Genomic DNA, 25,532 nt, shown 5'->3' with positions numbered 1-25,532 from the left:
GTCTCCAACTAAGAACTCAAATCAAGCCTGACTGGGCAGTGGCGCAGTGGATAGAGCGTCGGACTGGGATGCGGAAGACCCAGGTTCGAGACCCCGAGGTCACCAGCTTGAGTGCGAGTTCATCTGGTTTGAGCAAAGCTCACCAGCTTGAGCCCAAGGTTGCTGGCTCGAGCAAGGGGTTACTCAGTCTGCTGAAGGCCCACAGTCAAGGCACATATGAGAAAGCAATCAATGAACAACTAAGGTGTTGCAATGCACAACAAAAAACTAATGATTGATGCTTCTCATCTCTCCATTCCTGTCTGTCTCTCCCTGTCTATCCCTCTCTCTGACTCTCTCTCTGTCTCTGTAGGAAAAAAAAAGATTAAAAAAAAAAAAAGAAATCAAATTGCTTAAGAAACTAAAAAAGATGAGCAAACCAAACCCAAAGCAAGCATCAGAAGAAAATAATAAAAGAGAAAAAAATCAGTGGAATTGAAAACAAGCAAAATGAAGAAAATCCATGAAACTAAAAGAGGCTTATTTGAAAAGATCAATAAAATTGATGAATATTAATGAGATTGATCAGAAAAGAGAAAATATACAAATTACCTACCTGAGGAACAGAAGAGGGAATATACTCACTACAGATTTCTCAGAGTCTGCAAAAGGCTAATAAGAAATACTATGGTATGAACAACTCAATGCCCATAAATTTGAAATGGACTGGTTCCTGGGTGGGGAAAAAGCTACCAAAACTCCCTTAGGGAGAAAAAGATAACATGAATGTATGGAATAAATTTAATCTGTGGGTAAAATCTTCCAACAGAGCAAACTACAGGCATAGATTATTTCACTGGTTAATTCTATCAAATATTTCAGTAAGAAATAAAGCCAATGCCACATAATCTCACCCAGAGAATTTAAGAGGAACCAACTAATTTTAAGAGTTTATATTTACCCAGATCCTAAAGCCAGTAAAATGTCATATAAGGAAATACAGTAGAAAATCTTTGGGAACTTAGATTAGGCAATATCTATATTTCTTAGAAATATAGCACAAACTATTTAAGAAAAATATAACAAATAGGACATCATCAAAATTTAAAACTTTTGCTCTGGGAAATACACCATGAAGAGAATGAAAACAGAAGCTATAAGCTACGAACTGGGAGAAAATATCCACAAATCACATAGCCAACAAAGTTCTTATATCCAGAACATTTAAAGTGTTCTCTAAACTCAAAAGACAAAACAACAACCTTAATTTTTTTAAATGAGAAAAATATTTGAAGAGGTAGTTTATCAAAGAAGATATATGGATGGCAAATAAGCACATGAAATGATACTCAATATCATTAATCATTGGGAAAATACAAATTAAACCACAATGAGATACCACAATAAACATAGTAGAATGGCTATAATAAAATTTTTTAAAACTGATAATACCAAGAACTGGTGATAAAGAGAAGCAATTGGACGTTTCACACATTGCTGGTAGTAATGCAAAATGGGTGGCCACTCTAGAAAATCTGGCAATTTTTATAAAGTTAAGTTTACACTTTCAGTATGAGTCAGCAGTCTTTACCCTAAGTATTACCCTAGAGAAATTAAAACACTTGATCACACAAGAACCTGTGCATGAATATTTATACAAACTATTCATAATTGTCAAAAATTGGAAATAATCCAAATGTCCTTGAATGGGTGACTGGATAAGACAAAAAGAAATGAATTAGTGATCAAAGACTTTCTGTGCTTAGTGAAAGAAGCCACATTCAAAATGTTAAGTACAATATGGTTTCGTTTATGTGATAGTTCAAGAGAAGCTAAACTCTAAAGACAGAGAAATTATCTGTGGTCACCAGGGGCTCAGGGTGGGTGGAGGTTTGACCACAGAGGGGAAGCACAAGGGAAATGTTCCAGGTGAGGATGCTGTGTGTGCTGATCACGGTAGTAATTACACTACTCTGTCAATGTGTTGAAACTCATAAAACAGAGTTATAACTAACAAAATATAACTCACAAAATATACGAGAAAAAATTTGAATTTTACTCTAAAAAATGAAAAAAGAAAGCTGGAGTGGCCACATTAATATCAGAAAATAAGAACAGAAATCAATGAAAAAGAAAACAAACAAACAAAAAAACAGTTAAGAATATAAATTTGTTTCAAACGACAGCTCAGATAAGGGCCTAATATCCAAAATTTACAAAGAACTCATAAAACTCAACAACAAACAAACAAGCAATCCAATAAAAAAATGGGAAGAGGACATAAACAGACACTTCTCCCAGGAAGAGATACAAATGGCCAACAGATATATGAAAAGATGCTCAGCTTCATTAGTTATTAGAGAAATGCAAATCAAAACTACAATGAGATACCACCTCACCCCTGTTAGATTAGCTATTATCAACAAGACGGGTAATAGCAAATGTTGGAGAGGCTGTGGAGAAAAAGGAACCCTCATTCACTGTTGGTGGGACTGTAAAGTAGTACAACCATTATGGAGGAAAGTATGGTGGTTCCTCAAAAAACTGAAAATAGAACTACCTTATGACCCAGCAATCCCTCTACTGGGTATATACCCCAAAACCTCAGAAACATTGATACGTGAAGACACATGTAGCCCCATGTTCATTGCAGCACTGTTCACAGTGGCCAAGACATGGAAACAACCAAAAAGCCCTTCAATAGAAGACTGGATAAAGAAGATGTGGCACATATACACTATGGAATACTACTCAGCCATAAGAAATGATGACATCAGATCATTTACAGCAAAATGGTGGGATCTTGATAACATTATAAGGAGTGAAATAAGCAAATCAGAAAAAAACAAGAACTACATGATTCCATACATTGGTGGAACATAAAAATGAGACTAAGAGACATGGACAAGAGTGTGGTGGTTACCAAGGGTGGGGGGGGGAGGGAGGACATGGGAGGGAGGGAGGGAGAGAGTTAGGGGGAGGGGGAGGGGCACAGAGAACTAGATAGAGGGTGACGGAGGACAATCTGACTTTGGGCGAGGGGTTTGCAACATAATTTGATGACAAAATAACCTAGACATGTTTTCTTTGAATATATGTACCCTGATTTATTAATGTCATCCCATTACCATTAATAAAAATTTATTAAAAAAAAAAAAAAAAAGAATATAAATTTGCCTGACCAGGCGGTGGCGCAGTGGATAGAGCTTCGGACTAGGATGCAGAAGGACCCAGATTCGAGACCCTGAGGTTGCCAGCTTGAGCGCAGGCTCACCTGGCTTGAGTGAAAAGCTCACCAGCTTGGACCCAAGGTCGCTGGCTCGAGCAAGGGGTTAATCGGTCTGCTGAAGGCCCGTGGTCAAGGCACATATGAGAAAGCAATCAATGAACAACTAAGGTGTCGCAACAAAATAACTGATTGATGCTTTTCATCTCTCTCCATTCCTGTCTGTCTGTCCCTATCTATCCCTCTCTCTGACTCTCTCTGTGTCCCTGTAAAAAATATATATATATATTTTATATATATATATACTATATATATAAATTTAACCAAAAGCTGGTTCTTCAAAAAGTTGCCAGATCAATCAAGAAAAAAAAAAGATACAAATTACTGATATCAAAGGGATCATCACTATTGATTGGACTGACATTGAAAGTACAACCAGGAAATATAATGAACAACATTAGGCCAGTAAATTTGACAACTTAGAAGAAATGGACAGATTCACTGAAAGATGAATTGCTATGTTGATGACTACCCATAGATAACCTGAATAGCCCCATACCTATTAAAGGTATTAAATTGGAAGGGGAGAGCCTTCCTCTAAAAAGAAACTTCAGGCCTAGCTGGCTTCACTGGTGAAACCTGCCAAAGATTTATAGAAGTAACAATACCAACTCTACATAAGCTCTTCTAGAAAATACAAGTGGCAGGAACACATACCAGACCATTTAATTATTTCATAATTTTAAGAACAGCAAATGGAGAACAGTGCTCTCATTACTTACAAGGCCCCCAAATCGAAGTCATTGCCCAAGAACTCCTCCAGCAGACTGGTATCCAGGGCCAGGTTTCCCAGAGTGCCATTGGTCGCCTGAGCTGCAAAAGCAAATTGAAATTTTTGAGATTTATGAAGATTTCACAATGGCTAATGGCTAAAAACATTGACATGTTCACACCCAAGAATTTCAAAGCAACTAAATGGCATAATGCATTTATTTTCCATTCAATTATTTTCTTCAGCAATGTCCTCAGATGTCACCTTCCTCCAAGAGCCTTCCTGACTGTCCGAGGCTGGCTTAGAGACCCATTTGATGTGTTTTCTTTAAAGCCATACGCTTTGCCATATACACTATTATGATTGTTTGCTTTTGTGTTTGTTTCTTTTCTAACATCTTTAAGGATCAGGACTGTATCTGTTTTATTGTAGCGGCAAGAATCTATAGTATAAAAAAGGGCAACAATCAACTTTTTTTTTTTTTGTATTTTTCTGAAGCTGGAAACTGGAAGAGACAGTCAGACAGACTCCCGCATGCGCCCGACAGGGATCCACCTGGCACGCCCACCAGGGGCGACGCTCTGCCCACCAGGGGGCGATGCTCTGCCCCTCCGGGGCATCACTCTGTTGAGACCAGAGCCACTCTAGCGCCTGGGGCAGAGGCCAAGAAGCCATCCCCAGCGCCCGGGCCATCTTTGCTCCAATGGAGCCTCGGCTGGGGGAGGGGAGGAGAGAGACAGAGAGGAAGGAGAGGGGGAGGGGTGGAGAAGCAGATGGGCGCTTCTCCTGTGTGCCCTGGCCGGGAATCGAACCCAGGACTTCTGCATGCCAGGCTGATGCTCTACCACTGAGCCAACCGGCCAGGGCCAACAATAAACTTTTATGGGGTGGATTGATGAATGGATGATTGACTGGACAGATTTTTCCAGTTAAGTTCAACAAGAAGTTCAGTATCTTCCTTCACATTTTGTTACACTTCTCAAAATGTAACAAAATATTTCTGTCCTTTCTCTTGGTTTAAAAAATGGAAATAAACGTATTGGTTTCATTTCATTTGTAATAAAAATGTTATAATTTAAAAAGAATATAAAATATAAGAATATATTATAAAGCAGATAAAATAGTCTTTATTTGCAGATAACATGATTCTCTACCTAGCAAACTCAAGTAATTAGAAATAATCAGAAAATTTAATAGAGTAGGTAGTTAAAATTAAATATAAAAACTAATTACTTTCCTATATACAAAAAACAAGCCATCAACCATTTCTAAAAACATAATAAAAAATAAAATTTTATTCAAAATAATAAAAAGCATAAAATACTTAAATATATACTTTGAGACTTTTCTAAAAAAAGTTTAAGAAAAGATTTATAGAAGTAATATCTCTGTGAAGGATCAAAAGAGATTTGGACAAATGGGAAGACCCACATTGTTCTTAGACTAAAAGACTCAATACCTGCAAAACTTTTACTATATATTATTTAGGATGTCTGCCAAACCCGAATAGCTGTTTTCTGAGAACTTTCCCCTTATACTTGTAACACGCAACCACTACAGGCACCTGAATCAGATAGAATCAATCTGTTGGTTGGCTAGTGGCCAATTCAATTATTTTTCCCAAGAATTTGAACAATAGGCTTCAAGCTAGTGGTTGGGATTAAGTCATGTAATAGCTAAGGCAGAGGACCAGAGTGAGAGCCTAAACATTTCTGTCACGTGCACCCAGGTCCTTCTTGATCTTTTAACCCTTACTGAGCCTGGTTCTTCCACTTCTCCTTTCATTGCATGACAAGCTCTTCATATACCCAATAAACTCTTTCAAATCGGTTGTTATGTTACCTGAAATCAAATAACCCTCAAGTGATAGTGTTCTGAAATTCTTCTGGAAAAATAAATACCCAAAATCTCTAGAAAAATTATGGGAGGGGGGTGGGGTGAGAACCAAGAAAGAAACAAATGGACACATCAAAGGAAAACAAATAAGTCCAGGGCATATCAACAGATATTACATATATGGAATATATAGAGTCTAAATACATGACTTAGCACATGATAAACATATCCTTTCATACCAATAAGGAAAGATTGATTATTCAATAAAAGTTGTGCAGAAAATTGGTTAGAAGACATGTGGGAGAAAATAAACCTGGATTATTTTCCTGCTTCAACACCAAATTCCAGATAGATCCAATATTTCAATATAAATAAAGGAGACCATAGAAAGAAAACATGAGTGAATATTCTTATGACCTTAAGATAAAGAAGCCTTTCTAAGCATGGCATGAAAATAAAAACTATAAGAAAGAGAGAGAGATAAATTCTACTTTTATACATTTTTTGAGGGGGGAAAGAATTTTTAACATTTTAATTTTAAAATAATTTTAACCTCAAGAGAAGTCACAAGGGACTTACACCCTTCATGCATATTTTCCAATTATTAACTTGGTGGAGGTTTTCCCAGGTGCAATTTAAACATGTAATATTTCAATTCTCAATTTCCCACACCAAAATTCCTCATGTAATCCAGAGCCTTGTGTTTCCAGGGACATGGTACCTTTGTATTCATGTCACTGCACTAGTTATAGGAGGGCCATTTTATGTTTAGATTTTGGCTTGCTATTTCATCCAAAGTCATTAAAATAAAATTTTAAAAATCTTGAGCACCTCACAAATGGGAAAAATATATGGGTACAAGAGACAGGAAGAAGGAAGGGAGGAAGAAAGAGGAGGGAAGAAAAAGAGAAGAGAAATCACCAACTCCATTCAGGGCATGAACTAAGAAGGAAATAGAAGATATCCCTAAAACAGGGGTCGGGAACCTATGGCTTGTGAGCCAGATGTGGCTCTTTTGATGGCTGCAGCTGGCTCGCAGACAAATCTTTAATAATAAAAAAAAAATAGGATGACGTCAGAGTAATGGCGGACTAGGAAGCAATACCGATAAATCTCCCCCAAAACTCAACAAGATCTTCAACCAGAAACAGAAAAACCTATACTTGGAGCTTCCAGATGCTTCGCAATACACCCAAAGGTATGATTGAGTGAAAAATTGGCTAAATATATAACCAAACCCCAAAGCAAATAGGGAGTAAGAAATGCTCCGCCTTCCTCACTAACCTAAACAGGGAGGCTTTCTCTGGTAACTGTGAATATAGAAACTGAGGCGGGCAAAGGGGGTGAATAGATCCAGGCCGCCGCAGCACAAACGGCCGAACCAGGCTGTGGCTCAGAGATCCAAGCCGAGGAAAATCTGATCCTGTGGCAACCCGGGCAATACAAGCTAACACTCGCGCCAAACCCAAACAAAGAAAGACAAGCAGAGCGGCCATTTTACCCGGTCTCCTGGTCGGTGCGCAGTTAGTGGGCGAGAATTTCTTCCTAGGCCCCGAGAGTGGTGCCCGTGTTGCCCCACGGAGAGGCAGGGTCAGAGGCCTTTCTGTGGGCCGAGGGCAGAGTCTCTGGGCAGCCCCAGCGCCCTGGGAAAGCCACGCACGGGAGGGAGTGAGAACTAATTCCAACGGTGGAGATTTTCCGTGCTGGTGACGGTTTCACTCAGAGGGAAATGCGGCCGGCCTCATATCCTGGTTTGCGCGCGCAGATAAGGAGTGAGCAATTCCTCCGAGTGCCTCGGCAGTGCGCGCCCGTGTTATCGCACAGAGGGGCAGAGTCAGGGGCCTTTGTGTGGGCCAAAGTGGAATCTCGAGCCGCCCCAGCGCCTTGCAAAAGCCGCGCACGGGGACGGAGCGAGACTCAATTCCAACGCTACAACTTTTCCCTGCGGTTGGGGGTTTCACTCAGAGCGTGAGACTGCTGGCCGGATATCCTGGTCGCAGACAGTGAGTGAGAGTTTCCTCCAAGCGCCCCGGAAGTGGGTGCCCGCTTGTGTTACCAGACAGAGTGGCAGAGCCAGAGGTCTTTGAGTGGGTGGAAAGCCCGCCTGATTATGCTAGCAGCTCTGACTGACTGAGCCTTACCCAGAGCCCTGTGCTGAGTGGAAATAGAGTGGGGAGTTGCTAGCTCTTTGAGCCTCTTACTATCCAGGCAGAGGCAGCAGCAACCCCATAGCTGGATTATCAGGCTACTAATTGAGGAAGGAAAGACTAGGAGAAAGGCTCCAGGAACACGGACTCTCTCACTGTCGGAGCCTATAAATGCTAATGAGCGTCGACTGCCAACGAGACTAAAGCACAATACATGACATTGCCATAGAGACTTATCAACTGCAAACCTCTACCTGAGCGTGCCAAAGGGGCAGAACCCGGGGTACAGAGTCACCGACCAGGAAGAGGGAGAGAAAAGAAAAAGCAAGAAGATAACCTCTCAAAATCAAGAATAATCTGCAGACTGTATAACCTATCCCATTTTATTATATTTGTTCGTTTGTTTCTCTTATCTTCATTCTTGATACTTTTTTTCCTCCTCCAATTTGGCCGGTCTTACTCTCTCCTCTCCTTGAACTACACTACCCATAAGTGTTACATCTCCCATTATCTTTTCTCTTCTCTTCCTTTCTCTCTATGAGGGTTGCACTCCAAAACCCTTAACTCTCTCTCTCTCTCTCTCCTTTCTTTTTTCTTCTTTTAGTGGTTCCCTCTTTTTTTCTCTCTCTCTCTTTCTTTTCTCCCTCTATATTAGTTTCTTCCTTTCTCCTTTACATCTCCTCTCATTCACACCTCAATAACAAACAAATTATCTTATCTGGGACTCAAACCTATGTTTGTGGCATTTTGGGGGGTTTTTACTTCACCTTTTTAACTCACTAGCAGTGCTCCCATCCCTGGCTCTCCATATTATCTAGTTCTTGTTCCACTAAATACAATAGTAATTTTTTAATTTGTCCCCCCATTTTTTCGTTTTCCTCTTATTCCTCTCATCATAACTCTTAGACAACCTACACCTAAAAGCAAATCATTTTATTCTTGACCCAAATTTTTTCCTTATTTGCTTTTTGTGGGTCCATACGCTCTTTTTTTTTTTTCCTTTTTTTTTTTTCTTTCTTTCCCCCCCCCCTTTATTACTTTTCCCCAATTCAGGCCCTCCATCACAGGCATTGTTTGTTATAATTCACAGTCCACCACAAGATTTTCTCAAGAAAGAGGAAAGAGGAGAGGAGAGGAAAAAAGGAGGGGGGGAATAATTTCCTTTTTTTAAAAATTTTTATTTTATTTTATTTTTCTTTATTTCATTATTAATTTTTTAAAAAAAAAAACAACTCTTTTTGATTTTTTTTTTAAACTTTTTATTCTTTATTAAATCTCATTAATACTATCAACAAAACCACCTTCAGATGCCATTAAGGAAGAGAAAATCGAATATCATGGATACAAAAGAAAGAGAGGTAACACAGCTAGATGAGGAAAAATCTATGGAGAAAAAATTTAATATATTGGAAACCTTGGAGTTAAATGACAGAGAATTCAAGATAGAAATCCTAAAAATCCTCCGAGATATACAAGAAAACACAGAAAGGCAATTTAGGGAGCTCAGAAAACAACTCCATGAACACAAAGAATATATGTCCAAGGAAATTGAAACTATAAAAACAAATCAAACAGAGATGAAAAACTCAATTCACGAGCTGAAAAACGAAGTAACAAGCTTAGCTAATAGAACAGGTCAGATAGAAGAGAGGATTAGTGAAATAGAAGACAAGCAACTTGAGGCACAACAGAGAGAAGAAGAAAGAGACTCAAAAATTAAAAAAAATGAGATAGCCCTACAAGAATTATCTGACTCCATCAAAAAGAATAACATAAGAATAATAGGTATATCAGAGGGAGAAGAGAGAGAAAATGGAATGGAGAACATACTTAAACAAATAATTGATGAGAACTTCCCAAGCCTGTGGAAAGAACTAAAGCCTCAAGTTCAAGAAGCAAACAGAACTCCAAGTTTTCTTAACCCCAACAAACCTACTCCAAGGCATATCATAATGAAATTGACACAAACCAACAGCAAAGAAAAAATTCTCAAGGCAGCCAGGGAAAAGAAGAATACAACATATAAAGGAAGGCCCATTAGATTATCATCAGATTTCTCAGCAGAAACTCTACAAGCTAGAAGAGAGTGGACCCCAATATTTAAAGTCCTGAAAGAGAGGAACTTTCAGCCACGAATACTATACCCATCAAAGCTATCCTTCAAATACGAAGGAGAAATAAAAACATTCACAGATACAGAAAAGATGAGGGAAATTATCATCAGAAAACCCCCACTCCAGGAATTACTAAAGGAGGTTCTCCAATCAGATACAAAGAACAAAAAAAAAAAAAACAGAGCCACAAGTAAAAGCTCCAAGAAGAACACAATAAAACCAAATTTAAACTGTGACAACAACAAAAAGAAAGAGGGGGAGAAGATGGAGATTAACAGTAGCAAAGGACGATGGAGTGCAAAAGTACTCACAAAATAGTTCGCTACAATGAACAGGGTAGGGACCCTTTTCATTACTCAAAGGTAACCACCATTGAAAAAACCACCACAGAAGCACATGAGATAAAAAAGATAGCAACAGTGGAAAGATGTATGGAATACAACCAAATAAAAACAAAAGATAGAAAAACGAAAGAGAAGGATCCAACAAGACACAAAACTAACAGAAAGCAAGATATAAAATGGCAATAGGGAACTCACAAGTATCAATAATTACACTAAATGTAAACGGATTAAACTCACCAATAAAAAGGCACAGAGTAGCAGAATGGATTAAAAAAGAAAATCCAACTGTATGCTGCCTACAGGAAACTCATCTAAGTAACAAGGATAAAAACAAATTCAAAGTGAAAGGCTGGAAAACAATACTCCAAGCAAATAACATCCAAAAAAAAGCAGGTGTAGCAATACTCATATCGGATAATGCTGACTACAAGACAGGAAAAGTACTCAGAGACAAAAATGGCCATTTCATAATGGCTAAGGGGACACTGAATCAAGAAGACATAACAATTCTTAATATATATGCACCATACCAAGGAGCACCAAAATATATAATACAGCTACTTATTGATCTTAAAACAAAAACTGACAAAAATACAATCATACTTGGAGACCTCAATACACCGCTGACGGCTCTAGATCGGTCATCCAAACAGAGAATCAACAAAGACATAGTGGCCTTAAACAAAACACTAGAGCACCTGGATATGATAGACATCTACAGGACATTTCATCCCAAAGTGACTGAGTATACATTTTTCTCCAGTGTACATGGATCATTCTCAAGAATTGACCATATGCTGGGCCACAAAAACAACATCAGCAAATTCAAAAAAATCGAAGTTGTACCAAGCATATTTTCTGATCATAAAGCCTTGAAACTAGAATTCAACTGCAAAAAGGAGGAAAAAAATCCCACAAAAATGTGGAAACTAAACAACATACTTTTAAAAAATGAATGGATCAAAGAAGAAATAAGTGCAGAGATCAAAAGATATATACAGACTAATGAAAATGACAATACCACATATCAGAATCTATGGGATGCAGCAAAAGCAGTGATAAGAGGGAAGTTCATATCACTTCAGGCATATATGAACAAACAAGAGAGAGCCCAAGTGAACCACTTAACTTCCCACATTAAGGAACTAGAAAAAGAAGAACAAAGACAACCCAAAACCAGCCGAAGAAAGGCGATAATAAAAATCAGAGCAGAAATAAATGAATTAGAGAACAGAAAAACTATAGAAAAAATTAATAGAACAAGGAGCTGGTTCTTTGAAAAGATCAACAAAATTGACAAACCCTTGGCAAGACTTACCAAGGAAAAAAGAGAAAGAACTCATATAAACAAAATCCAAAATGAAAGAGGAGAAATCACCACGGACACCGTAGATATACAAAGAATTATTGTAGAATACTATGAAAAACTTTATGCCACTAAATTCAACAACCTAGAAGAAATGGATAAATTCCTAGAAAAATACAACCTTCCTAGACTGAGTCAAGAAGAAGCAGAAAGCCTAAACAGACCTATCAGTAGAGAAGAAATAGAAAAAACCATTAAAAACCTCCCCAAAAATAAAAGTCCAGGACCTGACGGCTATACCAGCGAATTTTATCAAACATTCAAAGAAGACTTGGTTCCTATTCTACTGAAAGTCTTCCAAAAAATTGAAGAAGAAGCAATACTTCCAAACACATTTTATGAGGCCAACATAACCCTCATACCAAAACCAGGCAAGGATGGCACAAAAAAAGAAAACTACAGACCAATATCTCTAATGAATACAGATGCTAAAATACTAAACAAAATACTAGCAAATCGAATACAACAACATATTAAAAAAATAATACATCATGATCAAGTGGGATTCATCCCAGAATCTCAAGGATGGTTCAACATACGTAAAACGGTTAACATAATACACCATATCAACAAAACAAAGAACAAAAACCACATGATCTTATCAATAGACGCAGAAAAGGCTTTTGATAAAATACAACACAATTTTATGTTTAAGACTCTCAACAAAATGGGTATACAAGGAAAATATCTCAACATGATAAAGGCCATATATGATAAACCATCAGCTAACATCATATTAAATGGCACTAAACTGAAGGCTTTCCCCCTTAAATCAGGAACAAGACAGGGTTGTCCACTCTCTCCACTCTTATTTAATGTGGTACTAGAGGTTCTAGCCAGAGCAATCAGACAAGACAAAGAAATAAAAGGCATCCATATCGGAAAAGAAGAAGTAAAGGTATCACTTTTTGCAGATGATATGATCCTATACATCAAAAACCCCAAAGAATCCACAAAAAGACTACTAGAAACAATAAGCCAATACAGTAAGGTCGCAGGATACAAAATTAACATACACAAGTCAATAGCCTTTCTATATGCCAACAATGAAACAACTGAGAAGGAACTCAAAAGAATAATCCCCTTCACGATTGCAACAAAAAAAATAAAATACTTAGGAATAAACATAACAAAGAATGTAAAGGACTTATATAATGAAAACTATAAACCATTGTTAAGGGAAATCGAAAAAGAGATAATGAGATGGAAGAATATACCTTGTTCTTGGCTAGGAAGAATAAATATAATCAAGATGGCTATATTACCCAAAGCAATATACAAATTTAATGCAATTCCCATCAAACTTCCAATGACATTTTTTAAAGAAATAGAGCAAAAAATCATCAGATTTATATGGAACTATAAAAAACCCCGAATAGCCAAAGCAATCCTAAAGAAAAAGAATGAAGCTGGGGGCATTACAATACCTGACTTCAAACTCTATTATAGGGCCACAACAATCAAAACAGCATGGTATTGGCAGAAAAATAGACACTCAGACCAATGGAACAGAATAGAAAGTCCAGAAATAAAACCACATATATATAGTCAAATAATTTTTGATAAAGGGGCCAACAACACACAATGGAGAAAAGAAAGCCTCTTCAATAAATGGTGCTGGGAAAACTGGAAAGCCACATGCAAAAGAATGAAACTGGACTACAGTCTCTCCCCCTGTACAAAAATTAACTCAGAATGGATCAAAGATCTAAACATAAGACCTGAAACAATTAAGTACATAGAAGAAGACATAGGTACTCAACTCATGGACCTGGGTTTTAAAGAGCATTTTATGAATTTGACTCCAATGGCAAGAGAAGTGAAGGCAAAAATTAATGAATGGGACTACATCAGACTAAAAAGTTTTTGCTCAGCAAGAGAAACTGATAACAAAATAAACAGAAAGCCAACTAAATGGGAAATGATATTTTCAAACAACAGCTCAGATAAGGGCCTAATATCCAAAATATACAAAGAACTCATAAAAATCAACAACGAACAAACAAACAATCCAATAAAAAAATGGGAAGAGGATATGAATAGACACTTCTCCCAGGAAGAAATACAAATGGCCAACAGATATATGAAAAGATGCTCATCTTCTTTAGCTATTAGAGAAATGCAAATCAAAACGGCAATGAGATACCACCTCACACCTGTTCGATTAGCTGTTATTAGCAAGTCAGGTAATAGCAAATGTTGGAGAGGCTGTGGAGAAAAAGGAACCCTCATACACTGTTGGTGGGAATGTAAAGTAGTACAACCATTATGGAAGAAAGTATGGTGGTTCCTCAAAAAACTGAAAATAGAACTACCTTATGACCCAGCAATCCCTCTACTGGGTATATATCCCCAAAACTCAGAAACATTGATACGTAAAGACACATGCAGCCCCATGTTTATTGCAGCATTGTTCACAGTGGCCAGGACATGGAAACAACCAAAAAGCCCATCAATAGATGACTGGATAAAGAAGATGTGGCACATATACACTATGGAATACTACTCAGCCATAAGAAATGATGACATCGGAACATATACAGCAAAATGGTGGGATCTTGATAACATGATACGAAGCGAAATAAGTAAATCAGAAAAAAACAGGAACTGTATTATTCCATACGTAGGTGGGACATAATAGTGAAACTAAGAGACATTGATAAGAGTGTGGTGGTTACGGGGGGGAGGGGGGAATGGGAGAGGGATAGGGGGTGGGAGGGGCACAAAGAAAACAAGATAGAAGGTGACAGAGGACAATCTGACTTTGGGTGGTGGGTATGCAACATAATTGAATGACAAGATAACCTGGACTTGTTATCTTTGAATATATGTATCCTGATTTATTGATGTCACCCCATTAAAAAAATAAAATTATAAAAAAAAAAGAAAAAAAGAAAAAAAAAAAATATATATGGAGTTCATGGCTCTCTCAGCCAAAAAGATTCCCGGCCCCTGCCATAAAACTTGAGATGGTCAGAAATGACCTCATGGTGAAGTTTAGTCTTGAACTAAACTTTGAGGAAAGGATAGGATGGAGATGAGCAGGACAAGACTCATTCATTCTTTCATTGATTCAACCAACATTTATTAGACACTTTCCATGTGTCAAGCACTGTGCAAGATTCTGAGGACACAGCAGTGAAAAAAGGGGGAAAAAGGACAAGTTCCCTTGGAGGGCTTGGATTCTAAGGGAGGGAAAGGTGGCAACAGTGAGGACTGGGGGCTGAGGACATACATGATTCTGAGAAACAAGAAATAAACACGATAATTTTGGATAGTTATAAATATAAAGAGGAGTGGTATGCTGGAGTGCAGGTGAAGAGCTCTCTTCAATGTGGAGATCTTGCTCAGGAAGAGCCGGCCATGTAAATTAGGAGGGCGGAGCATGCCAGGCAGAGGGAACCGCAAGGGCAAGAGCCCGGGGCTGGAGCGCTAGGCCCGTTTCAGGAGCAGATCGTTCTGGTGCAGCCAGAGCCCTTGATCACAGGGAAATGGGTTGCAGAGGCGGTCAGAGCAATGGAAAACCTTTGGAAGCTGACAGGATGTGCTTTACATTTTTAAAAGGTCACGCTGGTTGCTTTGTGGGAAAGGGCTATCAAGGGGACAGGAACAGAAGAAGGGAGATCAGGTCAAACACAATTGCCATTGTCCAGGGACATTCAGAAGTAGTTATGAGTTTACTCTGAGCCAAGCAAAGGGAGGAGTTTCACCTGCATTTTCTCATTAACCCTCCTAACAGCCCTAGGAGGTGGACGTTAATATTATTCCTAGTTTACAGAGAAGGTGGCTTGCCAGGGTCACTCAGCTAGTAAATGACATGCAGGGAAGCCGACCGGCCTGCCTTCGTTCCTGAGCCCGCCTTCATTCCTGAGCCTGCTCTCACCACTGCCCCGGACTTGCAGCTGCTTCTAGTACTTCACTGGGCTCTGGTCAAGCTGATTGCGAAAAGGAGCAGATGGAGGGAAGGCTCTGTTTAGTTTCCTACTGAAATTCCTGCTGGTATACCCTCTGCTTTGTACAGCACTCCTTCCCCAACACACACACACAATTTCCCAGAAACAAATAGGAGGTGGCCCAGAGGTGCTAAGACCTGACCAATGTGCCATTTGCTTCACATCACCCACCATCTCCACCCCCATCCCCAGTTACAAACAGGAGTTGGTCCACAGCTCCCAGGACCTGCCCCATGTGGCTCGTCCAAACCCCTTAATGAACAAGGAGAAATGATCCCTGCAGTAGCCAACTTTCTCTGGGACTCCAACATCACATCTGTGCCTTCCAGACCCAAAGGAAATTACTCAACAAGATAAATCTATAACGTCAGATGCAATTGTCTCCAGAAGGCCTTTACACACACAGGGCCATTCTCTAATGGCTCTTAAAATAAATCTCATGCTTTTAAAAATAATCACTTTGCTCTAAATGTCTTAAGCACTAGTTTATAGCACTCAACCCTGCAAAGAGGGCGTCATTGGGCATCCTACTCTGTGGGGGGGGGGGGGACTCTGCTTCAAACCTCGATTGTTCCCTTTTCTACATTTATCTTTGTGCCTGGAAAGGGCTGTCAGAGTCCTGCTCACAAAAGGAGAGGCTTCCGAGGCCTCCTGGGAATATCAAAGAACTGCCCCTTTATTGTTCTCATAAAACAAAGCCCTTCTTCACCCTGGTGCTCTGCCTCCCCTTCCAGGCACAGTGACAGGTGCAGGATGGTAACCTGCCCTTCTGCCCTTGGCCTTGGGCAGAGAAGAAAAAAGCACACAGTTATGAGAATCAACCCACCAGGGAGTGCCACCAACAAATCCAAGTTGCATTTAAGAGATCTACTACTAGACACACATATGCCTTTGGGAAAACAGTGCTTCTCCGAAAGAATGTGTGGGATGTCTACAGCCTTTCACTGCCCCCCCCCCACCTACCCACCCACACCTGTCAGTCCTATGTGGAGACCTTTCATGTTTCCATCTGATAAGCTCCCTTCCCACATCACTGTCCTCAACCCAGACGCCCCGTTCCTTCTTTATCTGCTCACACCCGTTGTCCCACAACAACGCTGCCCAGAGCATTCAGACAATGGGCAAGTGGACAAAATTTATCTGTTATGACAACTCTAGGTTTTGAAAAGATTCTAAAAAGCAACCGTGAGGATCACCCTCATTTATGGTTGAATTCAAACATAAAGATAGTTTCCTTCTGATATGCCAGTGTTGATAAGTAATTGGAGCAGAAATGTTAATGGATGTTACCAAGAAGGAGATGTGAAAGCAGAGGACACAGAGGAGAGAATCTAGTGTTGGTGCTTAGAGCCACAGCGGTTCGGAGTTAGATGTCTGAAGATGACATTTCCCCAGAGACATTTACAATCAGTAGTTGTATTTATTCGTTTATTTAACATTTACTTAGCGTCTCTGTGTCCAGAGATAAAAATCAGGGATGAGCTCACAGGCCAGAGAGAGGAACAGGGACACGAGCCAGCAGAACAGGGAGTTCAGTGCTAGGATGGATACAGACATGGACACCAGCTCGGCTGGCGGGGGTGGACCAAGGATTTCCTGTGGGTGACGCTTGAGAGGAATTTTTAAGGATAAGTAGAGGGGGTAAAAAAAAAAATTCTGGGAACAGAAAGAAACATGAGCAAATGACGTGAAACAGTCAGCAGCAGGTCTCCCGTGGCAATGTGCCGGGAGTTTGGCCAGAGCTGGAGGGCGGGTGCGGAGTGTGGCACCCAGACAGCAGCCGCAGGTCCCCTGCAGCCGCCTCCCTTCCGTTCAACCAGGTAGCAACTATGTGCCGTGTGTCTGTCCCTCTCTACTGAGCTCTAAGCCCCTCGCGGGTAGAAACTGCCCTTTTTGTACAGATCCTAAGCACCTAGAACAAAGTCTGGAACTTGCTGATTCAATAAATATTGGATTTGTTGGATGAGTTATGCGACTTAAATGAATGAATGCGATTGTGAATGGTGGAGACAACAGATCACGAAGGTTCATAGGTATCAAGGTAAGGAATTTGTCTTACAATTTACAGAAACATAGAAATTTTCCATCAGAAAGGTGACATGATCAGGTTTCTATTTTTTGAAATGCCATTCTGCCGCTGTTAGGAGTGAGGCTGGGCAAACTGGAGCAAAGAGATTTGTCAAGATCACTGCCAGCATCGACCTTCTCTCATTAAATCCCTCAACACACTATCGAAGGGCACCTGCTATGGACGAGGCACAGTGCCAGAGACACAAAGGCAAAGAGCCTTAGTAGTTAAGGGTCCTGGTTCTGCGACCGGGCCTGGGTCAAAACTGGCTGAGACACTGCCCAGCTGTGCAACCTTGGGCAAATTGCTTAGCCTCTCTGTGTTTCAGTTTCCTTACCTATAAAATGAAGATGATAAGAACATCTATCTCACAGAGTTGTTGTAACAATTGAGATAACACCTAAAAGGTGCTTAGCATTTGTCCCAGATCAATAAATACTACCTTTTTTTTGTCAATACCATCAGTGCTGTGCTCAAGAAATTCATAGACCAGTGAGAAAAACTGACATGAAAACATACCATAGCAATTCTATGTGAAAACAGTGCTGTACACAGGACATTATGGGACACCTAAATGACTAAGCAGGAGCAAAACCAAGCCAGGAAAAGCTTCCAGGAACAGGGCTTCATGAGGCTGGAACCATCAGCAGGAGCAGATTCTGGGCCTTTGAGAGCCATGGAACTGATCTGGGGCAGTGGAGGTGAGACAGGAAAGTGAAAGAATGTGCAGGGCTGCGCTGGAGTCAGCCTGCATGCGCTGGTGCACAGCCTGTTCCCCACTCCACATTGATAGCTTGAAATTAGCCATACTGGGAGGATTTACACCACGGAAGTTGGCAAACACTGCAAATTGGAGACATTTCTCCCCTCAGGATTGGTTGTTAAACATTTACCAGCACACCACTGGATGTGAGTAGCATTTGAGAGGAGAGCCCCACTGGACTTTGTGATTGATTAGAAGGAATCTAAGCTACTGTTCACCTCTGTATTGGTGGCTGGGTCTTGCTGGTGCCTTGAGATAGGAAATATCAGATGGTTGGGCAAGGAGCCTAGGAAGGAGCAGGAGGAGTTCATCTGCCCAGGCTCCTGTCCTCTCGATCTTGCTTTTGTACTCTTGGAGACAGAAGAGAGCAGCAGGGCACTGCCCTCCAGACAAACTCCACCTCAGGACCTGGAACCGGGGAGTCTCCCAGCCCTCCTTGGACAGGGTGTCCTACATCAGTCCAGGAAGAATCTAATCAGTTCTTTCAAGCAGAGTTCACATGATTCATTGTTGGAAATAGTGGCTAAATGAAAAGACTGTCTCTGGACTTTAAGGTGATATGAATCACCTGAAATTCATGTGCCCAATAATCAGAAGATAAAATGAAAATTAACCTTTATTCAACTCGAGTAAATAAATAGTTCAAGCACATTGTGTAACAAAATGGCAACACCCACATGGGTTTTCTATAACTGTCACAGATGCAAAATTCTGGAAAAGATTGCTAAAAACCTGACTGCTGGACTCTTCAAATATCAGAAGACACTGGGGAGCCTGCACGTGTCCACCAAGAACTGGTCACGTGGGTGGACTTCACTTGCTGCCCAGCTGCCCGACTGCCAGATGAGGACACTGTCCATGGAAATGCGTACCTTCACTTCAGCTAGATACTCAACAAAATTGTTCATTCACTCAACAAACAATAAATATCTGATGAAGTGTGCATGCTAGGGACGGGGGATACAACAGTAAGCAACACTCAATCTCACCCTCGAGGTGGGGGAGGGACACAGAGAGGAAACAGCCAACATGATGTGATAAGCTAAGGGGCCTGCCAATCCTATTTAGGGGTGGCTGGCAGTCAAGGCGGGCTGGATTTGTAGCTAAAATAGGGAAAGGTGGAGGAAATTATATTAGTATTAGGTGAACTTAAACCTGGGGTACAACAGTACCCCAAATGTCAACCTGGAGAAAAATCTGAAGATTCAGTATACAATGACTCTGCTCTCATCCTTCCCAATAACGTTATCTGCGATTTGGATAAGTCTAGAGAAAGCAAACTGGGCAAGTGTGCAGATGGCCTGAAGCAGGTGGGCGAGGTACAATATATAGGATGAAAGAGTCAGGCCTCATCTGGGTGCACTAGATGATGGTTAATTGACAAGATGAATTTACTAGGTTAAGCATTCAGCTTTATGTTGACTTTTTAAAATTACAAAATATGAGATAAGGAAACTTGGCTTATCAGTGAATAGGTGATAAAGACACATAGGTCTTTTAGCTGCATCATCATGAGGAAGTATGGGGAAGAAAAGAAACTAATGGAGGGTTATAATCATCAAATCATCGAGTACAGAACTAGGATGTGGAGGTCCCTAGTCCTCTACACACGGGCCCAATCTAGATGACCTGGACCCCACCCCTGAAGAAAATAATGACAAATAGCAGGGTGTCCAGAAGAGAACGAACACTGCAAAAGAATCACAGTCAAGTCATACAAGAGATAGCTAATGAATAATAATAATAATAATAATAATAATTGGTAAATTTGTTGGGCGCTCTTTATATACTGATACTGTGCTAAGAATTTTACAGTCACTTTCTCATTGACTTCTCACAATACTTTTATCCTATTAGATAGGAACAATTATTATCCGCATTTTTCAGGAGAGCAAACAGTCCCAGTGAGCTTAAATACCTGCTCTGATTTCAGTAACACAGTTGTTATTGCAGGGGCTCAGGTGTTTTCTACTATAACATAACAAACGTGTTACTGAGCAACCTTGCTTTCTGCAAAATCATGCAAAGTAATGAAGGAACGGTCTGGGCAAACCGCTTAAAAACTAATAAAAACAATAACATTCCTAATAGAAGTGTAAAAGATTCATCAAATTATTATTAATATTGTTAAGTACTTCAGAAAATATAAAAATTTAGTTTATAAAAAGGATGTTAGAGGGGTTGCAAAGAAGCATTACAGCTGCTGAATTGTAAGGGAAAGAGGGAGGAGGAAATTGAGATTAATAACTGGCTTAAGTCAGTTACATTAGAGCCACCCTTCCTGGGCTCAGAGGCCCTCCTCCTCGCCCTGAATACAGTAAGTCCATTTTCTCCTCAATAGCATGTACTAATGTTAATAAAAACCAGAAAACAATAAAGCACTAGAAGAGAAAGAAAACATAAACGCATATTAAACATAGAAGGTAAATTTGCAAAACAGACGCTGACAAAAAAATTTTTAAATGGTATAGGAACACATCCAGGCATCTCACTGATTTTATGTCTAAGATTTTGAAGAATTATCGTTCTGGTTTGGTCTATTAGAAAGACTAATTTTTCCAAAGACCAAAAAGGAAGATAAAAAGGAGAAAGAGAAGGAAAAGGAGGAGGAAGAGGAAGATCCTCCCAAAGGAAGGGCAGCCAGAGCGGAGATGCCCACCCACTGGTTTTACAGGGGTCGGGCTCATCGGGATCATACAGTGTTGAATATTAAATCAAGGCTCCCAGGGGCAGACCCTGCATGGCACAAATTCAGAAAAAATGTAACAAGAAAGTTGCCCGCCTTGTGGCCTTCAGAGGTGCCTCTCCTGCCTCAGAAATGCCTTCCTGTCCTGTGCAGCCAGACAGATAGGGCGGGGCCAGCCCAGCGGAGCACCCGCTGAGGGCTGAGTCTTCAGCCAGGTGTAGGACAAAGACTCTCGTCCTCTTAGATGCAGCAAATAAAGGAGGGAACTCCAGAGGACTTGGAACCCTAGAAAGAAACCAGGCTTAGAGTTCTATATTTATTAATTCGACTGATTTGTCTGAGTGCCCACTAGGTGCCAATTCTTAGCTGCTGAGGCTGCAGGAATGAATGAGACACAGTTCCTCCTTCCAGATGTCCAGAGGAGACAGACACAGAGGAAGGCCATATGTCCCTTGAAAGATGAAGGGCAAAGTGCTACAAAGTTTATGGGACCAAAAAGGAAAGATGCCAAAGCCTACACATTGAGGGTGAATGGCAGTTAGCCAGGTGAATAGGGCCGGAAAGTGTTCCCTAAGGAGGGAGCCCCATGTGACACGGAGGCAGGAAAAGCAGGAGAATTTGGGAAACTGCAAGGCTGGCAGACCTGGAATAAATTACAGTTCTCTAGAAGACCCTCTCTGGGCCTGTTTCATTATCTTGAAAAAGGAAATTGGTTTCACCGCCTTAGAGTGTTGCTTGCAGACTAGATGTGATAACATGATTCCACTACAGACAGATTTTCTCCTTGACCAAACTGTACTCCAACTCACCTGAACTTTTCCTATTTCCATGTTTCTCTTGGCATTTTTTAGTTTTAACAGGAATTCTAATAAATCAGTTTAATCAGCATCCCTCAATCCTCATATCTGTTCACCCTCAATATCCTAATCAGATTCCACCGTCCGCTGTCCCCCAGGTGACATCTGATTACCTTAGCCTGCGTGCAGCAATAATCTTGTTAGGTTGTTAGGTCAGTTTATCCAGAATCCCTCTTACCCTGCTAAAAATGTCCCCTCACCTAGGCTGTAGTCAGAGTCGAGCCCAACCTCTCTTCCCTGCTGCAGAATTCCACCACAGTGCTCATTATACCTACTGTTACGGTCTCTTCTCTGAATAAAGTTCTCCTTACCATGCTTCAACAGTGGCATTGAATTTTTTTTTTTTAATACTACGTGCTTGGCTTATAATAAACATCTATTCCCTTTTATCCCTTCTCTGCTCCTCACCTCCACCCCCTAAACACAGGACTCAGAACAATAAGCCAATTGCTGAACTTGGGCAGTTCAGTTTCATCAAAGCAGGCAGAGGGGACGGTGGGGCATAGAACTTGACGGCTCTGCTCTGCAGAGGAGCGGGGTTGGGAAGCCAGCCGCCAGTTTGTGGGAGATTTCGTGGTGATGAGTTACCGTAAGTGAGGGAGAGGAGGATAAAAGGGAGGAGCTTTTCCTAAAGGCCACCCATGTTTACTTAAGTACTTTTTTGGCATCTAGCCCTAGAACATGGATGCCAATAAGCCAATACATGTGCTTGCCCACTTCTTCCTTCAGAAGGCGAACTGGGATGTGGATGGAAAGAGCGTCGGACTTGGAATGAGAAGACGAGGGTTTTGCCATCAGCCCTGGCACTTACCAACGTGATTTTAGACACATCTGTCAAGTTCTTTCAGGCTCCACTTCTTTCATCTGTAAAATGCCTTGCTCTCGGGGTCCTGTGAGGGACCGACGAGCTGATGGAAATGGAAGAGTTTGAAAAATAGCAAACTCTGTAAACAAGCATAATACAAATGGAAGAGCAGAGAGGAAACTTTGAAGATGGGTTAGGAATAAAGTGACAAAATAAGAAAATGTAAAAATCGGTGGCTGTGTATAAATTTGGGGGGCTTTCCCCACAACATTTTCATAAACAGCTAGCAATGGGAGTGTGGACCAAGTCCTGAGCATGGTTTACAACGGTGAGGTCCTCACCACTGTGAAAGGTCAAGTCACGTTTTCACACAGAGGCCTGCTTCTCCTGGGGAAGTGGCGTGTAGGGAGAAGATTTTTGTCTTTGTCTTCAATTCATAAAGATAAAAAGAGAATAGTGGTCTGACCTGTGGTGGCACAGTGGATAAAGCATCAACCTGGAAAGGTGAGGTCCTTGGTTCGAAACCCCAGCTGGCTCGGTCAAAGCAAATATGAGAAGCAACTACTATGAGTTGATGCTTCCTGCTCCTCCCCCTGCCTTTCTTTCTCCCTATCTTCTCTCTAAAAATCAATGAATAAAACCTTTAAAAAAGAGAGAAAGAGGCCCTGGCTGGTTGGCTGAGTGGTAGAGCATCAGCCCGGCATGTGAAAGTCCCGGGTTGGATTCCCGGCCAGGGCACATAGGAGAAGCACCCATATGCTTCTTCACCTGCCCCCCATCTCTCTCTTCCCCTCCCGCAGCCAAGGCTCCACTGGAGCAAAGTTGGCCCTGGGTGCTGAGGATGGCTCCATGGCCTCTGCCTCAGGCGCTAGAATGGCTCCAGTTACAACAGAGCAATGTCCCAGATGGGCAATGCATTGCCCCCTGGTGGGCATGTTGGGTGGATCCCGGTCGGGCGCATGTGGGAATCTGTCTCTATGCCTCCCTGCTCTCACTTCAGAAAAAAAAAATAATAATAGAGAGAGAAAGAAAGAATACTGTAGTTCTCCAAATGCTTTAGCACACTTCTTGAGATGTATAAATAATAGATTTAAAGTGCCTCTCTTCTGATCAATTGGAATTAGCCTAGTAATGCTAATAGTTAGATTTTACTCTTTTATATTCAATTCACACACAAAAATTGTCTCAAAGGACATTTATTCTCAGCAAAAGAGCCTTGACTAACTGTTACCTTTTAGAATTTATAAAAAATAATTTGTAAGCCCTGGCCAAGTAGTTCAATTGGTTAAAGTATTGCCCTGATACCTCAAGGTGGCAGGTTCAATCCGAGGTCAGGACACATACAAGAATCAATCAATAAATGTGTATATACATGAAACAACAAATCGATCTCTCCCCCCCTCTCTAAAATCAATAAATAAATTTTTAAAAATTTTAAAAATGTTTAGGTGTCCTTTCTGCCTCTTCTTGCACATAAAATATCTTATGTGACATAGTAGATATTTTTCAAAGCAACAAACTTCCCTAACCCAACAGGGAAGAAAAAAAGATTATTTTTCCCCTAGGAAGTTGCCCCTGGAACTACTGTTCTGATTTCTGTTGTCATAGCTTGGTCTTACCTGTCCTTCAGTCCAACATAAATAGAATCAATTGTAAATAGACACTTTTTAGTATATTTCAGTACACCCTTGTAAAATTGTGAACGTAAAAAATTTTAATTTATTCATAATGTTATGTTACCAATCAGCAGTTTATTTTTTATTAAGTATTTTATTGTATGAATATATGTAATTTGTTTATTCATTCTCCTGTTAGTGAAAATTTGGGTTGTTTCCAGTTTTTTAATAAAGCTGACTAAACATTAAAAAAAGATAATCTGCTTTTGCACTGTTTTAAAATACAGAAAAGAGAAATAGCTATGCAAATAAAAACTTGTTTCCATACTTGTTTTCAAGAACTTTTAAAAATATAAGCTAGGCCTGACCTGTGCTGGCGCAGTGGATAGAGCGTCGACCTGGAAATGCTGAGGTCGCCAGTTCGAAACCCTGGGCTTGCCTGGTCAAGGCACATATGGGAGTTGATGCTTCCAGCTCCTCCCCCCCTTCTCTCTCTCTCTCTCTGTCTCTCTCTCCTCTCTCTCTCTCTCCTCTCTAAAATGAATAAAATAAAAAAATTTTAAAAAAAGAGTCAATTTAAAAATATAAGCTATATTGTAGTATCATACTTCATAGCATGTTAAATAGTAATGTATTCTTTCAATTCTTTTTTTATTTTTACCATTTACTTACTGATTATCCACAGACAAAAACAACAGAAGTAATTAAAGGCTTTGATACCTGTGGCAGAAAAAGGGTGCTCTACTGAAAGTAACTACTTAGGGCGATTTAATCAGAAATTCCTAACTGGGCAGGTCTTGGTAGATAGATAGTCATGCCCCAGGCACACAACTTCTTTATTAAAAGGGTTATCTTTGCCTTAAGCAAGACCTACCCATAGTTTCTGTGCATCTATGTTAACACATCTTTGAAATAAACCATAACCACACTCAGGAGAGCACATAATCTTGTGAACTATCCTGTAATCCAATCACTCCCTGCTTTCAACCAGTCCAAGTAA

The 25,532-nt window shown here is 40.4% G+C and overlaps 1 protein-coding gene across 1 annotated transcript in view; it reads right to left on the bottom strand.

Moving 5' to 3' along the window:
- MYRFL (myelin regulatory factor like) overlaps positions 1-25,532 on the bottom strand; it is a 133,307-nt gene that overhangs the window by 90,781 nt on the left and 16,994 nt on the right. The window contains exon 2 of the mRNA XM_066257651.1: positions 3,988-4,078. Within this exon, the coding sequence (XP_066113748.1) occupies positions 3,988-4,078 (91 nt within the window). The remainder of the gene's footprint in view (positions 1-3,987; positions 4,079-25,532) is intronic.

The sequence above is a fragment of the Saccopteryx bilineata genome, chromosome 2, assembly GCF_036850765.1.
Source record: "Saccopteryx bilineata isolate mSacBil1 chromosome 2, mSacBil1_pri_phased_curated, whole genome shotgun sequence".
NCBI classification, from domain to species: domain Eukaryota; kingdom Metazoa; phylum Chordata; class Mammalia; order Chiroptera; family Emballonuridae; genus Saccopteryx; species Saccopteryx bilineata.
This window is presented reverse-complemented; position numbering and strand designations above follow the sequence as displayed.